Source organism: Lissotriton helveticus, chromosome 6 (assembly GCF_964261635.1).
Source record: "Lissotriton helveticus chromosome 6, aLisHel1.1, whole genome shotgun sequence".
Lineage (NCBI taxonomy): Eukaryota > Metazoa > Chordata > Amphibia > Caudata > Salamandridae > Lissotriton > Lissotriton helveticus.
The window spans coordinates 1716657474-1716675955 of record NC_136067.1 but is presented as its reverse complement, the minus strand read 5'-3'; the positions used below and the strand labels follow the sequence as shown (position 1 = coordinate 1716675955).

The window sequence follows — 18482 nt, the reverse complement described above, 5'->3', positions numbered from 1 at the left end:
CTGAAACTTAGTCCCGTCATGGGTAATGCGTTCATGGGCAAGCGTCCCCAGGATAAGGAAAAGATGCCTTTTTGGCTTGCCGAGAAATTCAACCAATTGGAAGCAGTATTTCTGAATACAAGTCCTGATGAGAAACACAGGATCCTCACTGTTAGTTTGCAGAAAGACTTAGTGCCAGACGTAAATGAATGTACAACTTGGGGGGTGATTTTTGCGGCTGTCTATACTAGGTGCTTTGGCATCCCGTCAATGACTGTTCTGCCCTCTGTGATCAAACGTGTTCAGGATGAACACGGACCAGAGGCAGCTGTGGAGTTGGGAATGCTACTCGTGGGAGCATTTGATATGGTACGCGATCTCGTCCTTGCTAATGTCAAGGGGGATGCAGTAAGTTTCCAGGTCTCTAATGCCCTGCGCGATTTCCCTGTCAATCCCCGTTAGTTACCGAAAATTATTACAGAGGCTTATAAGACCGTTGGGCATAATACTTTAGGTGTTGAGCCTTTCGCTAAGAAAGAGAAACAACAGCAAACACAGCAAGCGTCATCTGAGAAAGATGACCGCCCAAATGTTCAGAAACAAAATAAAAAAACAGGGGAAGCAGCAGAAACAGGGGTCCTGTCCCGCTCCACCTACACCTGCCCCTGCTGAGCGTACATATGATTTGCGCGACAGCAGTACTATTAAGTCACCTGATAGATTTCAGGTTCTTGAAAAAAGTTCTCCTCGCTCTTTGCAGGAAACTTCGGTAACAGCCACCGTTGGAGGAGGCGGCGGCAGAGGTCGAGGTGCCCAACAGAGCCGTGAGCAGCCTCGTAAGGCTGACGGAAAAGGCAAGCAGGATGAGACATCGCGTCCAAGACCCCAGTTTCAAAAGAGAAAAGTTGCTGCAGTAACAGCGAGATATGCCACAGATAGTGAGAACGCAGCTTCGGAATCTGACATGGGCGCTGACGCTGCTGGACAGAGCGGCGGAGATTACCACCGTTTACTGACACCTTAGTTGTAGTGGAAACAGCTGACACTAGAGTGGCTCCCTCTGAACGACTTTAAAATTGTCCCAGTAATTGAAGGTGACCTAGAACGAACCATAAAAGGTTTTTTGGGGGAAAATCTCATAACTACTTATGATATTTTGTTGGCTGAGGTCGATTGGTCCCCACCCATTTGTCTTGGCTGCTCCGCAAGGGGAGGAGGTGATCCTCCCCGCTTTCGCGCACACAGTGCCAAAGGAGCACGCTCTGCAGTTTGCAGAAGATTGGACTAAGGCGCTTGCGCCAGCGTTATACCGTACTCACTGTGAATGGGACAAATTATCTCCTCGACATGAGATTCCATTGCGGTCGATGCCCCATCCTCAACCCCAATGCCCCATACGACGACAGGCGAAAGCCTCTGTTGCAGAAATCCTTGAACAATTGGAATATCAAGGTGTGATTGAAACGTCTGTGTCTCCAATGAATAACTCACTTTTTACTGTGACCAAGCCAGATGGCTCGTACTGTTTGATATTGGATTACTGCCACTTAAACTCACATTGTCGTACGTGCGCGGTACAGAATACTCACAGTTCTGCTCTGTGAATAGTCTAGTGCGTAAATGATTCAAAACCACACTTGACATTTCCAATGTCTTTTTTGCCCATAATTTGTCCCCCCTAAGTAGTCAGTGGATGAGTTTTACAAGTGGCTGCAAAAAGCGCCAATTCCTTTGTTTGGCTATGGGCTACAAGAATAGTCCTGGCATTTTTGCTGCCTGAATAGTCTCTCTCCTAGAGAGGCCTGAAGCAGATGCATGTTCATAAGTGGATCACATTTATCTCACAGACGACGAGTTATGGCCGCATCTGTGCCGAGTTTACCGCATAATTTGCCGTTTTGCCGACTTTGGCTACAAATTTAACTTTGCGAAATCACACATTGCAGGGTACACAGTGTTGTTCCTTGGCTATGAGCTCAACAATGAAGGTCGAGGTTAGCTCCTCACTTCTTGGAGAAATGCGCACTTTTGCAAGCTCCCACAACGCTGATTTCCTCTTTGCAGACTCAGGAGTTCTTGCAGTATGAATTTGTTCATCCTGCTCCTCTGACTATGGGCCCACTTGAGGATTTCCGCTGTATCATTTACACTGATGGAAGTGCGCAAGCGGGTACAGGTTCCAGGCACGTGTATTCCGCGGCCTGTGCTATTGTGGTTGGTACTATGGTGGATGGTGAATTCAAATCCGATGTCGTGCATACACAGACATTAGGGGATTGTACCGCCCAGTTGGCAGAACTTCGTGCTCTGATGCTTGCATTGGAGTATGCCAATCCCAGTGTGACTACTCTTATTGTGAGTGACTCTTACTACTGTATTCAGTCTAACAATAACAATCTACCCTTTTGAACTCAAAGTGACTATCGTGACTCCAAAGGTCGCACAATAAAACATAAAATGATCTGGGTTCGAGTGATTGAGCTCCAAGAACGACTCCCTCTCATTTTTGTAATTCATACTCTGGGTCATCAGCGTGTTGGAGTTCACGCTGTTGGCAACTGTCTCGCGGACGAGGATGCGAAGACAGCAGTAGCAACATTTTCAGTGGCAGCGGTTACACGTTCCAAAAGTAAGATTGATGATGACATCTTGGCAGCTACTGCCGCAACTGAGAAGGGAGGTAATTATCCTACGGGGTTCCCTTCTAAGTACTCTTATCATTTAAGTCCTGATAAAGTTTTTTATGTGAGAATTAACGATGTTAGTGACAGGTTCCTAACGCGGTCTGCAGACAGGCTTTGATTACAGCAGCCCACAACGGAATGGCTTCGGCGCATGCAGGCGTGTCAGCTACTGTATCTCTTCTCCAGCAACGATATTGCTGGTGGGGTTTGTACAAACAGACACGTGATTTTGTCCTTCAATGTGGCATTTGTCAGCAAATTAAACCTTCTTCTGCTGCACGCCCGCCCCAAACTCAGCTGTACATATCTAATAAGCCACTTGCATGTGTTTATGTATATCACTGCGATCTTTTCTCCTCTGATACTGCATATAAGTACATCTTAGTAGCAGTTGACTCTTGCATGCGCTTTGTCTGGGTGTGGCCTCAAAGGAGCGCTGATGCTAGAACTGTCGTAAGGGATTTGCGTGTCTTTGTGGGAATTTTTGCGTGTGGTACCTTCCAGCGTTCGCCTCTAAGGGGTACAAGGATGCCATGGCTTCATTGGGGGTGCAGGTCAAATTTTCGTCTCCATTCCGGCCTGAAGGTAATAGTGTTGTGGAGCAGATGAACCGTGACTTAAAGCAATCCTTGACAGCGAACGTTTTCGGTGCTGGCAGAGACTGGCTTACCCACCTCAATAGCGTACAACGTGCACTAAATAATCTTCCTAGAAGGTCTCCGGGTGGGCGGACCCCATACAAAATGCTCTTTGGCATCAAGATGTTTATTTCGGACCTTGATGGTCTAGACTTGGCGGCGGGAGCCGCATCCTTTGACGTTGATGAACATTCTAATGTTTTTCAGAACCTACAAAAGACTAGAGACAGTCTTGCAAAGGAACACTTGCCCTCCACATCTAAAGCTGCGTTGCAGATTCCGGTAGTCGGCTGGCTACGCCAAGTTGGAGAACTGGTCCAAAAGAAGACCGACAACAAAAAGGAATTTGGTCCTTCCTATCTTGCTTCAGTTGCTGTGCTTGGTGTGCAGAGTGCAAGAACTGTCATTTTACCTCCTCTTCCTGGGCGAAAGGGAAAGAGGTACATTTCAATTGACAATGTCGCCTGCCGTTTCGTGTCCAACAATGGTGCGACACTCTGTTTTGGCCACTTACGAATCCTTTATTGAATCAACCTGCTGGTGATCTTCTTAATGACACTGAATATACTTACCTCACTGACTTATCTATGCCTGATTTGGAGACCCGTGTGGCTAATCAATCCCGTTTTTCATTTGACACTGGCTCTTCCACATCCAAGTCCCCTTCAAAAGTTTTGATTTTTGCTACCTGGATTAAAAAACATTTTTTGATTCCTCCTTGGATTTACATTTGGCTGGTGCTGATTGAATTTTTTTTGTTCATGTCCATAGGATTTGTTGTATATTTTTTCTGTTTTATCAATGGACACTATGTTAAGGAAAGAACTTTAATTCGAGTGATTGATGGAACTTTGGCTCCCCACTCCTCTTCGCACATCATGAAGAGGGACCAGACATTTGTGAATATACCTGCTTGATCAATTTTAGATGGGATCGTATGGGATGCTGTAAAGTTTCAGATACATGGTCCCACAGAGGTTATTAATGTTCCCCATGTGCTCCATGTTTCTATGGGAGATGTGGTTAAACAAAATATTCTCTCTGATGATTGAGACGTTAAAGCTGTGGAGGCTTTATTTACTGATTTGAAATATTATACTGCTTTCGATGCTGAAGATTTATAATTGGAATCTGCGAATTATGGTGATTTGTACTGTTACCAGCATTTTGGCAATCACTTTTTGCATGAAACGAATTCATTTAGAAATGTGGTTAATTACACACAGTGGGAACACTGTCCCGCACCAGTGGAAGGCAACTCTAAAAAAATTTTTGAAAAAGTTTTCCTATTTTACTTATTTTGATTAATCAAACCCTAATGCATTTTATTTTAGGTTGACTGAAAAGTCCTTTTCCAAGGTTAGACTTACCCACACAAAATTACTGTATTCGAAGTCCTTTATTGACCAGTTGGATGTTGGGGGCTATGAACTGTGGAGAGATACTATTGATCTTCAATCTGTTTGGGGTTCTAAAAGTTGGCAAGTGCAAGGCACTGAGGGTTTGCATTGTGCATGTCTCATCCCAAACCATATGTTGTTTCTGAATGACACCATTTCACAAACCACCTGCTTTGGATTGGCTACTTCGAAAAAATTAAATGCTCCTTCATTTCCTGATTTGGGTGGGTTTTCCCCATTGGGATAATTATACCAGTACTTCCCTGTGTGACTTACAAACTCCGTTTAGAAATTCCTCTTTTAATGTTTCCAGCATTAATCCCGAAGGCTGGTTGCTATGGCAAAAAAGTGCAGATTCCTGCGAGCACCGTTTTCTGGGTCTGACCCCAAGCTATACAAGGTTAGAATTGATCCACGCTTTCAGACTCAACATTCAGTCCCCACATATTCTATAGGCAAATTTTGCCAGAGTTGGCTCAGATATTCATCCTTGGCATCTGTTAAGCTACATTTGTCCAAACTCACTGAAACTGTCGACTTAAATGATTTTGTAAAAGGTCCTGCAGCAGGCAGATCAGAAAGATGGATATATGCTGCTTACAATGAGGTTTGGAAATTGTCACAAATTGAAGCTTCTTCTAGGGTTAGAGCTATTGATCAGTCCAATTTAGAAAAAGTGCTTGCCGTTGTAGATAATAGCATTAACACCCTTTCTTCCCGAATTTACACTCTAGATAATATTGTGTCATCTGTGGTTGATATTGTACAAGAAGATGTCGCCGTACTGTATCATGGGCAAAATCAATTGCGTTCTGTAGTTATTTATTATTAAATAATGAAGAGTGTTTTGGGATGCATGCGGGAATCGCTTATATCGTTACAGTTTCCCAGCGTGTAACTTGCTGTAAGAATGTGCTGTTCCCTCCTCCGCATGGCAGGCTCGATGTTTCCATCTGGCCCTCGATTCCGACCCTGAAAGCAGAGTTCAACAAGATGAGTCGAATAAGAGCTCTTTTGTCCCAGTAGGAAGTCCCCCTTACATCTGAGTGTGAGACATTCGTCCTTCACGTTGTAAATATGCTTACTGAGGTAAATGCCTTATTAAAGACGGACCTGCCCCGGCATTTCGGTGCTTTGATTCACACAATCTTAAATGCCTCGTCGACTACTGGCCTGGCACATTTTTTTAAGTAGTATGCTCTGGCCTTGTGACCTCCTTTCAGACTATATTTGGGGTGATCCCTGCATTTTTTCATTCAATTTTTTCGAGTGTCTTTGGTGGTTTCCCCTTGGCTCCTGGCTTTAGGCGCCAGCATACTGCTGGTATTTTGTTTAATACAAAATGGATGCACAGTCTGTGCCCCAAGACGATCTGTCCTGACTGCTCCACCTTCGTAACCGGATGCTAGAATACTATGGATGGCTGCCTCTGGCGACTCGAAGTGTGGCGTATGGTTTATCTTTCCGGTTCTCATTTTTCACTTGCGTGCGGCCTGTTTTCTATTGCCTGGATTGTGGATTTAAATGGGCCCTGGATTTGTGTCTATGCAACACGGTGTCTCCTGACCTGTTTTTAATCTACTAATGAGTCCTTAATTGCTCATGAAATAGATTGTTCTAGTACCAGGATTATGGCCTGCGCAGCAGCACATGGGGTTCTAGGCGATTAGAACATTTGGTCTGCGGTCAATGACTTTCTGGATCGCAGTTATCTTGAAATAAGCCTGAGTTGTCCTCTGATGGTGCTAGAGGCTCCGGCAATCGAGGAACATGTGTGTTCTTTCCCTTTACTTAATTGGATGTCTGAAATGTTCATGGATGATAACCACAACTTCCTATTGGAGGCAGTTGCAACATATGGTGCTTACTTGAAGTACAGATTTTTTTTCTGCTTCATAGACACGTACTGAACTCGTGAATATTTTTCCTTTTAAAATCTTGTTTTTTCCTTACACGTTTATGGTCTTTTTTCATATCATGGCCACCTGTGTTGTTTTCACAGTCTTGGTTCTTTGAATTCAAAATTCCATTCCCTATTTTAAAGTTTGGCAACATTTCTTAACATAGTTCTGTCTCGTTCGAACTTGAACTCTGCATTCTATGGACTTTGCTCAGATTGCTGTGTGTTCCCCGAACAAGGCAGAGTGTAGTATGGTTTATGGGCCTCCTTTTGCATGCATTTTAAGTTAGCATGGCTTATTAGAAGGTTGAACCCAATTTTACGTTTGCTGCTTTTTGAACACGACACTGCTTAGCTGTTTCTGCAACGCTAGCTTTCACGAAGGTCTATACATGAGAAAGGGTTTGTTTTTCGACATCTCTAGGCATACATCGTGCCCCCAGTCTGTACAGTGAGTGCTGAGCCAACAAGGTTATCATAACATGTGAGCCTGTTTATAGGCGTGTCCGTGTAACACATTCTAGACACAACATTTTGGCAGCTGCAAACCGAGTAGGATTCTTGCGCCTTTATCATGGCACACTTGCCATAATTTCACACACTTGGAAGATTCCAGGAATGCAGATAGACTAGCCGATCCAGACGTAATTTACACTTACTGAGCGGACAGGTAATGGGGTCCCCCAAAACAAGCTCAAGAGACCTTCTATAGTTTTGTAATACATGGTTCCTATATAGGGAGGGTGTTTAAACTGTGCGCTTTTATCACCTGTTTGCACTATCATTATAATATGATTCCTCCTTTTGTATTTTATGGACTTGTAACCATGCTGGCCATATTATTTTTAATCATATGTCTGCTTATATTAGCTAAGATACTGCGCATGGGATCACGTCGTTAAAACAAATATTTTAACCTTACCGTGTCTCTTATTTACTCCTGTTGTGGACTGGTATGAGAGTATAACAAAGGAGTGTTCTCACTTCCCACCATTCCTGAGATGGTTCTAAGTTGCATGTTCTAGGTTGTCTAATCATTGGTTACTTTGCTATAGGAAGAAGAGCTAATGTGACACTGATGCTAGCTGGTTGGGGTTTTCTAGGTACTGAGGAGAGTTTCTGGCACACCACAACTCACTAATGTCCTAGGTCTCTGTGCACAGTTCTGTGTATGAGCAGAAACCTTTGCAACACATCAGAGGAAGAACACATAAGAAATATACCGGGTGAAAGGAGGAAATGCCTCAAGATTGTTTACAATAAGGAAATGGGGATTTCTGTTGCCAAGTTAGTGGGCAGAGGGTTAGGCTGCATTTTTCATGGTCAGTGAGGGAAACTGCACACTCACCTTATAAGAATTTTAAAAACAATATGTTAATATGCAGTGAGAGCGGAAGAAAATAACCCTGTACCGAGTTCCCTCGCACCAAGTACCTTAATCAGATACGGAGGGATTGTGGTAAATACCAATTTGCTTGATAATGACCAAGAAAGCTTTCACCACAGAACTGCTCCCTTTTGAAGCTGCCACAGTAATTATAAAGCAAATTGTTATTTACCACACTGTATCCCTCCGTATCTGATTAAGCCACTATGGCACACTAAGCCACTATGGCGCATGCAGGGTACTTGGTGCGAGGGAACTCTGTACAGGGTTCTTTTCTCTCGCTCTCTGAGCCCGTCAACCCTATTTGAATGTTGGCACCTGGCCTCTTGTATTTATTCATGTGGAAAATGTTACATAGACGTTAAACCCAATAGGTACAGGGCAGTCTGAAGCAGAAGAGAATGAGAGTTGCATAACTATGTGCATAATATTCATTGATTTAATCCACTTGTGACCTACTTGTGGTTTTTGCATAATATGTCATGTATTAGACAAAGTGATTTATTTTGGGGGTACAAACACTTGGATCAATATTGAAAGCCATACTTTTTGATTGAAGAATGCATAGCTCCAAGATGGCCGTGCTTTTAAGTGAGGTGGATACATATGGTGTTTGGACAGGAAGTACAAACTGAAGTATACTAGTCCTTTGTCTGTGTTTACGGCCACTCTCTGCACTATGCAAAGCACATTTTGTTTGTTACTCAGTGTGTGATCAAGACTTTTGTCGAAACGTGTAACTACAGAGGATTAAATGCTACACTGCTAGATATCTCTGAGAGCGCGTCATTATTTGAACTGGTTTATGATAATTTACTGCCGGGCTTTGCTCTGCCGGCATCAAAGTATGTGAGCAAGGACTAACGCAGTCCAAAACGCGTCATATCGTGAGAAAATAAAGGAATAAACAAGCCTTATCTGGAAGTGGTTCGTGTCCCTCTCTTTGCCGTCAGGAAATTGGAGTGGATTTTGGTGTGCATATATATATATATATATATATATGATTACAGCAAAGTTTTCTTCAAAGGAAGACGCCGCACACCACCTCAAATTTTGACTTGTTTGTTTATTTCTTGTAGGTTCCCCACCTACGCGTTTCAGACAGGTAAACTGTCCTTGATCACGGTTACAAACACGTGTCCATCGTTTGTGTCTACCATTTATACTGATAAGCTCCACCTGGCAGTTTAGGATGCATTGTGGGTTCAGTAGTTTATTAAGCATTTGAATATCTTGCAATGCGTTTTGACCAGCCGGATCACGGCAATACAATGGCATTGGTGAACGTTTGCTGTAATCACTGATTTGCGAGGGTGTCCTGAACCTCGCCGCCTGCACCAGCTTGTGGCCGCTCCTCTCATCTTGGGACGCTTGCTGCAAAAATATATATATATATATATATATATATACATACATACATACATATATATATATATATATATATATATATATATATATATATATATATATATATAGTATATGTACGTGGGGTTAAGTATAGCATATCTATACTAACTATTTAATCTATATTCTCTTTTTATTTTTTATTTTTTCATGTTCCCTACTTTTCTTTAGTCTTCTTTTAGTTTCGTTCTTTTTCCTAATTCTGCTTTATTTTTTCTTGGTGGAGGTTTTTTTATGCTACATTATAACATGTGCCTTTAGTAAACTGTTTTCTTTCTTATTTGTTTCATTTTCATGATTTTTTAGACATTTTTTGTAGTTTTCTTTTATTTTTCCTTCACTTTTCATTATATTCTTTCTTAATATTGTTCTCCCAGTTTCAATTGTTCTTCAGATTTGTTTATCTTGGTGGTTTATTGTTTGCTTTTTGTTTTTGAGCCATAGTTTAACTTTCTACTGCCTTGTCTTTGTTTCTCATATAATTCACTTTTTTCCCTTTCTTTATTTCTTCTTACATCCTTGCTTATTCTATTATAATAAAATGCTTTAATTATATGTTCTATATTGATGAGTATAAAAGTAAGAAATATTAATTAACTAATTTATTATGCAGAAGTATATCTAATTTAAAGAACATTATTGTATATTATGTACGTAAAAATGATTACAGCAAAAAATCTGTTTAAAATAAGCAAAATGTGCAATGATTAATCTTTTTGTGTTTGATGGCATGACAGCTTTGGCAATGTTAGTTTTCCTTTTTTTGTGTTTGGTAAGATGAAAAATATTTAATATGACTCATTTACAAAGTTTTATTTTTACTGGAGTTCGTAGTGCTCCATGGTACTGCGGTCTTTCTTAAAAATAGTTTTACAAACTTATCTCTTTATTTTTGAATGATGCGTACCTTTTTCCTTTAAGGGTAACAGGTTTAATTTTTTTTAAATTGCTTTATTTAAAAACAATCATAGACATAATGGTCTGCTGACCACACAGGTAACTCTGATGACAGCAAATTCTATCCGTGGGCACTTTACAACATACCTCATTAATATTCATGAGGTCAGTAGAATTGTGATTTGGTATTTTGTAAACCAATCTATTAATACAAAGTTCGGTTAACATAATACCGCTGGATTCTCTAAAAGTCAGTGCACAAATTGTGACCATGTTTATCAATCCGATATATAGACAACTTGGCCCATGGTTTTATACAATTTTTTAACATTTTCTGAGAAATCAGCTAGTGGATCGAGTGTTCCATCTTGTAGTTCCTGGTATACTTTTGTAATTGTATCCAAATGTTTCATTTGGGCATACTTTTCATATTCATTTGTCTATAGACAGTTATAACACATGGCGCACGCATTGATAACTTAATAGCAGGCAATCGGATGCATATAATGGTATTATCGTATAGTTACATTACCAGGCAGAGCATTTTATAAATTTGTCAAACAACAGCCCAGCATTGAGTTTAACAGCTTTCCCTACCCCAAATAAACTTTCATACTTGATAAAATGAGGCTCAGTTGTGCTTTTTGCTCCTACTATGTCTTCTTATTCATCTTAACAGACTTCTTTTCACATGCTATCTAACCATCCTAAATGGTGCTCCTAACTGAAGGCTAGACTGAGATAGATTTGAACACACAAGTGTGCAATTATATTGCATGTTTCAGTTCATGGTGTTGCAATGTATCTATACAACCGGAATATATGTATACAAGGGGAGAGTGGATAAAGCAGAAATGTTACCTTGTTGACCCCATCTGCCATTGCTTGTAATGTGAGTTCTCTTGGTCCATCTACGGTCTTGCCATCGTCTGTTGGTCCCCAGCTGGCACTATAAATATCTATGATTTGGGGCATATGACTGATGGAAGAAGCTTCAATGATATCTGTCATAAATGGTTGGTCTAACATACGAATACCTGTTCAAGTTAATTTGAAAAAAAAAGAGTAAGACCTTAGCACGAATCTCGAGGAAGTAATATTAGCATAAGAGACAACGATGCATGGTGCAGCCATAAACCGGAAACACAACTAGCACATGCACAAAGAACTGAGAACTAGAATGGGCTCATCACGAATATTCATATATACATAAAGCATTTAAATTCTAAAAGAGAATTTGATTAATATCTTACATTCAACAATAATTTGTGTTTACTTCTTTATGGTTGATTAAAGATTTAGATCTATTTTTATACATTGAGGAGTTTGCAAACCCTGATCGAAATGCAAGTGAATCTATCGTACTGTTCAATTTTGAAGGCTTATGAAAAGAAATAAAACAATCGGGTTCTGCACAACACTGCATGTTTCCACATCCTTCCTACCAGTGAGCATCAGAGTCAGTCAGAGAGTACACACAGTTAAGAGTCCTACATATTACCAAGGCTAATACCAACAGTGCCACAGTGTACCACTTGGGGTGAGGAGCCATGTGTGAAGGATGCCTAGTGAGACCATTAGCTCAATTCACACCGGTCAATAGGAACGCATTTCTGTAGGAGAGCCAGTTTTCTGCAGACTTGAGTAAGAACTGGATCAGCTGCCAAGACTCGAAGGATGAGCAATTCCTACCCAAATATTTTCCTATGTTTAGTCCTGAGGTATCAGAGCACTAAGTAATACAGACATGCACAGACCAGAGCACTAAGGGGGTCATTATGATGACGGGCGGACTTTGTCCATCCGTCACCATAGTGGGGAATGGGACCGCCCGCCATAAGGGCAGGGGTCCCGGGGGTGAGATTAGGATGTGCCCGCCACAGTGGCGGGCACATCCTGTATTTACAGCATTGTGGTGGGCGGTGCAGAGAGCACCGCCCGCCACAATGCTGAAAATGCTTTTCACCATTTGCATAATGAAAGCGGCAGGCACCGCCCGGTGCCTGCCGCTTTCATTATGCAAATGCAGGTGGGTACCACAGGTACCCCCCGTGTACACCCCCCTACTGTCCTTCACTCTGGGGGCCAGCAGGGGGCCCCCAGAGTGAAGACCGCCTGCCTTTCCGTGGCGGCATTGCCGCCACGGAAAGGCTTGCCTCACAGCCCATGGTAATATGGCGGGCGGTGTCTTACAGACACCGCCACCATGTTACAGGTTTTCCGCCCCGGCCGCAAGGCGACCGGGGCGGAAAACACGCGGGCGGTGTTTTTCACGGCCGCCTTCCCCTCCGCCATCCTAATCTGGCAGAGGGGATTTGGGCTTGCGATGTCAGGCGGTTTGCCTCAGCCAGGCCGGCGGTGGCCACCGCCAGCCTGGCGGAGGCAAACCGCCCGACATCGTAATGGACCCCTAAATGTGCACCCTAGGTATTACTCAAACAGTGTCACCCTTGTAATAAATGGTTTACAAAACATATATGGCTCGGCCCTTAAAGCTCTACCTCAGTCTAGCAAAACATGCAAACCAAGAAATGAACTGTTTCCTTCTCCTGCATGTCATCACAAATAGAAGAGAAACAAGGTTGTAGCCCTCTCTGAGTATTTCAAAAAGGTAATGAAACAAGAGTTGCTAAAGGAAACATGTCATGCAGTAGCTCTTGTGGTCTCCCTGTTATGATTCCGCAGTGCATCTAACATGTCGTTGGACACCAAATAACACCTTTGGAAAAATCATCTAGAATCAATTCTTTATCCTAATAAAGGTTAACCACAGAGAGAAAAACTACATAATACCAAATGGAAATCCACTTTCAAATACTAAGAGCCTTATTTAGAGTTTCGAGTGTAGGGTACTCTGTTCCAAACGTGGTGAATTTCCCACCCTCTGTCTCACAAGCGCATTATAAACTGTTGTATTCCACCTGCCAAACTCTAAACAAGACCCTCAACCTTCAGAGGAATAGCATTTGTAACTCTCTCCCACAGAGAAAGCGTTTTTAAAGTATTCTGTAACCAGTAAGAAGACAGAATATACTCTTGGAATCAGTTGCTTGAAGCACCTGTCATTTCACCACTTGCTGAGCTGGGCAAAGTGTATTGCAAAATCATCTCTCATTTCATTAAACTGAACTAACTGATTTCTATGTTCTATCGAAGTTGTGAAAACCCTTGACACGTTTGTACTGTATAGCCAGAGACAGCTTGAATGTGTTTTATTCTTCTGCACTTGTTCTTAGTGCAGTCCCTGTCTTTCAATAGTTCTTCATCTTTTGTTGCTAAACAGAGTTTTGAAATTGCACTCCAACTTCATGAGGGGACATGTTTCTATTAACTACTCAACAGGCTCCGTCAAGTGATACTTGTAAGACACCTGCATCAATCTGTTCTTACAAATATTGTTTTCTTCTTTCTCCAAGTATTGTGTGACTCTGAGATTCCCTGTCTCTTTTCAGGATAAAGTGTACACTTCATATTGATTTTCTATAACGTAACATGAGCTATGGCTAATCTCTAATGCCAACACCTTTTTACCAAGCCATCCTCTTAAAAGGTTATCCGAACAACTGCTACATTTAGCAGTAGTCTTGTGGCTCTATTATCTGCAAGGATCAGAAATTCACCTTTAGTAGTGATGATTGCCATACCAAACTAGCACTGCATTGGCATCAGATACAATCAATCCCAAACTTTAAAATCCTTCACCTCCATTACCAGTGTTCAAGAATCACTCAGGACTATTATTTCTTGCCTTACTTCCCTAAGTACGGTTACACTTGTTAATATACATTTGTGTATGTTTAAAGTTAAGCATTACATGTGACCAAGCCGAAAAACAGAAGTGCACAAGTTTCATCCCTCAAGCTCTTCGCTTTGCTTGCTTTGTTGGCTGCCACTAGAGCGTCTTGGAGGGGACTCTGAATCATTTATTGAAATATTTACAGACAAAAAAAAAATACTCCTTGCCAAAAGGATCCGAAGACATGTTACTGGCCACAAGATGCATTCTCTTTGCTGCAAAAAGAACATAAACTGGTTTATGGTTAGGCATGAACACATTAGACACAGATCAGATCCATGATGTTATATCCAGTATTATTATTAAGATAAAAGCAGGATATCAGTGTTCACCAAAGTAGTAATTCAGGGCTGTATTAAGGAAAATCAGATATTACAGGGGATACTGCATTTGCACGACAGAGCTTTGATTCAAGGCAGCAGGCCTTTCTCAGATAAAAGGGTGTCTTAAGACTTTAAAGTAATACCAAATACTGGGCCATATGTATGAAGCAAATTCGCATTCGCAAATGGCGAGATTCGCAGAATTTCGGCGTTTGCGAATGCGAATTTGCAAAATGGTATGTATAAAGGAAAATCTGGGGCAAAATAAGGAATCGCAAAATTTGCAATTCCTTATTTTGCAATTGCATTTAAGGAATCACAAATTTTGCAATTCCTTTAATGCAATGTATGAAGCAAAAAAAATTTGCAAATTGTCCCTAAGGAATCGCAAATTACCACCAACTTCAAGTTGGTGGTAATTTGCGAATTCCTTGAAAAATACCCATTTTTGCATTTTTCAAAGTGCCATGTGACACGCATACATGCCCTTAGGGCATGTATGTGCACCACGTGTGCACCCATGCTTATTTAAGGGGTGCAACAGGGTGTCCTTTGGACACCCCTGCACCCTTGAAATTATTCTCAAATTGCGATTTTCAAATTGCGAATTGCAAAATTGAGAATACCTTCCCATTCATTCCTATGGGCCTCCTGGCCCATAAAAATGAATGGGAAAGTATTCCTTAATTGCGATTCGCAATTTGCTATTCGCAATTAAGGAATACTAAGAATTTGCAAAAAAATTCGAATTTGTACATACATACCAATTTGCGATTCTGAAATGGCGATTTCTTAAAAATCGCTATTGCGGAATCGCAAATGGGTACCTTGATACATATGGCCCATTAACATTAAAATCAAGATACTAAACAATAAAATTAGAAGAAAATCTATTAGGTAAACCACCACCACAATGATACAAATTGGACGAGTAAGTCAGAATCTGAGAGAACAGCCAGTTAGTGAATGATTTCCCCAACGGGTGATTTAGACTTTGTTGAGAAATCGTTGAGGAGGTACAGAATTCTGTGGTGGGTGAGAAAACTGCTGGGGAAAGTCACATTGAAAACGCTGGTACTGTATTCACTCTTTTTTGCCATATAAGGCTGCTGACTTGGAATGTCAATGCACTAAATTCTGAATGGAGGTTCAAGAAGAATTGTTCCAACTGAATCTTTATATTATTTGGATGTAAGAGGCCACAATTTCAATAAGGAGATTGCCTGCTTTTGCCGCAATTTCAGTATCCAGTTCTTCCAGTTACAATGCAGGCTTGTCCATTGAGGAGTGAGAATTTTATTTAAGGGCTTAATGATAAAGTTGGATAAGCTGTGGCTATGTTAGAACATGATGGGAGACTAGCAACCATCTGCTCAGTATGCTGTGCAAATGTTGATGATTCTCTATGTATGCTCAGCTGCTTCTGGAGTTATCAGAATCAGATAGCCCTCTTCTTGCCCTCTTCTTTTTTTGTGACAATATCTATGTATTATTGAATCAATTGATGGCTAACTCTAGGAAGCGTGGGAGTCAAGATGCACACTGTTCAATTTGCTATTGGCACATTATTGAAACTTTCGACTCAAGCAACAGCTGATCGTAGGAAATGGAACAGGATATATGTATATTATTCTAAGCTACACAGACATTACTTCTGTAGTGGTATAATTGTATAAACCTTCGGGTTAATGCAGTAGGCATAAATCCAAGTTCATCCTCTCTCAGATGTAGCAGGCGATAAATATTGTTTTGCGTCACATTTGCATTGCTTTCATATTAATGCCCATCCTAACATTCTTTCAGATCATAACCTGTTGCAATGGATCTGGTGGTTATCAGTGCAGACTGATGGAAAGTCAAAATGTGAGTGAATGACCACTTGCTGCTACTAAATCTTGATTATAGGCATTCAATAGATAATGCTGTTCAAGGGTATATTGAGCTAAATTTTGGGTCTATATTGAGTATAGTATAGGCCAGACTAAGACACCAACTGAGGGGCCACAATTGAATTGTACTATAAATAGAGACAGGAAGGCTTGTCAGGAGATTGAAAGTTTAGGTAATTGATTGCTTAGGATGAACCATGAGCATGCATGGTCTTTCTCACTCACAAGAGAAGAAGCTGATATTTTATAAGCAATTGGTGGCCATCAGTTACTTGCTTGACAGGCAGGTGTTAAAGGCACCTTATGACCATTGTTTAAAATATTTGAGCATAGTGAGTCAGTGAGCAACGTGCTGCTACTAACCCGGGGCGAAGTACTACGATATGCTTGCGTAGTTTGCACTACTTCGCACTACGCGAATTGCAAGTAGCACAGTGCAAACATGCGTAGCAGTCCTCAACGTCAAGTTGGCGACCGCTAGCAAACAAAATGACATCCCGGTGAGACTCTTTCCTTGTCCGCGATCAGAAACATCAAGTTGCCAATCACGAGCGTGGAAAATAAACCTCCCAGCGAGATTCTCAATGCAGGGAGGTCAGGTTTCTCAATGCGAGTGGTCGCTTATGCTCGCGACCGCTGGCGATGAGAAACTACCAGTCCGTATTGAGAAAGCTGCTGCTCGAGTAGAAAACTACTTGCGCGGCAGAAAACAACGCTTGCACTGTGCAAGATGCGGTTTGCACTGATTGCACAGTGCCGACAAGCATCCGGCACTGTGAAATCAGTACCAACAGCATTTTCCACAGTGCACTATGCAGTTCGCGTAGCTACGTGTAGCGCTACTACGCAAACTACGCCCTGGGTTAGCTGCTACTTAAATTAATAAAGCATGCAATGAGGAATGACATATCTAGGATTGATAATGGAGAGAGTCCTCAGGTCTTCTGCAATTGTAGAACTTTTTATGGAATATTTTTCTGAGTAAAAATCACAAGACCCCAACAGCCAGAGACTGTCAGAAGAGTATTTGAACGTAGTTGACAGGACTCCTGTTCATTTTTAATACATTGCTCGATTAGGTGTGAAGGTCGTAAGGATTGAAGCTTCTCTCAAAAATGTATAAACCATTTTAAAATGCAATTGTCCTGATATTTCCCTGAGAAAAAAAGGGACCCTAGGACTAGTGACTCATATTTCCCATTTTTAAGTAATTTGGAGTCAAAACTCTGTCGTGAATTCTAGCTTACCTCAATGATAAAGTTAACGGTACCTATGCACCATTGCTTCATATTCATTCTGGACATTAAAGCTTACTTCAAGTTGGCAACTGCAATATTAGATATTGCTTGTCACAGGTACTGGGGCAAGGATGAACCTGCTGGATGCTGAGAAAGCATTCAACAGTGTCTCTCGATCCTATCTCTGGTTCGGTGCACAGTCAAAATATCGATTCCAAATCATCGACCAACATTAATATCAAGTTAAAATTATCGAAGGTGAAGAATATCAAGGTCAAGAATATCGTTGGACAGAATTTTGACCCTAAGGTAAGTAATATCGATTTTTTTTATATCGATGTAAGTAATATCGAAGTTAGTAATATCGATAACAATTATATCGATGTTACTAATATCGATGTTACTAATATCGATATTTGTTTGTTGTTATGTATTTTATTATGTATTTTATATGTATGTGTTATATGTTTTTTGTTAAGTTTTTTTATTTGTTTTAAATTATATGTGTACTATTGTTTCTATATTAAAAAATGTATATTTAATTTATTTTATGTTTTAGTACTGGAGCGGGTTGTGGGTTTATAGGGGAATAGGGTGGGAAGTAATTTAATTATAGTAAATTAATTATTAATTTTTAGTAATTGTAAATTAATTTTAATTCATTTTTGCGTTTACGTTCTGTAGCGGGTTGTGGGTTTATAGGGGAATTGGGTGGGAACTAATTTAATTGTAATTAAGTAATTATTTATTTTTAATTGATATTGATAATTATTTTATTTATAATTAAATAATAATTTGTAATTAATTATTTTAATTGCTAATTCATTTTTTTTATTGGTAATTAAGGTCTGTTATTGGTAATTACTTTTTATTAATTGGAAATTCATTTTATTAATTGGTAAATAATTTTTCATTACAAAAAAAATGTCGTTTACCATTTTTTAATT

The 18482-nt window shown here is 40.7% G+C and overlaps 1 protein-coding gene across 1 annotated transcript in view; it reads right to left on the bottom strand.

Annotated features, from left to right (window-relative positions):
* The window catches only part of PCSK2 (proprotein convertase subtilisin/kexin type 2), an 850498-nt gene that overhangs the window by 227475 nt on the left and 604541 nt on the right, over positions 1–18482 (bottom strand). Inside the window, exon 8 of the mRNA XM_078649584.1 lies at positions 11151–11326. Coding sequence (XP_078505710.1) covers positions 11151–11326 — 176 coding nt within the window. The remainder of the gene's footprint in view (positions 1–11150; positions 11327–18482) is intronic.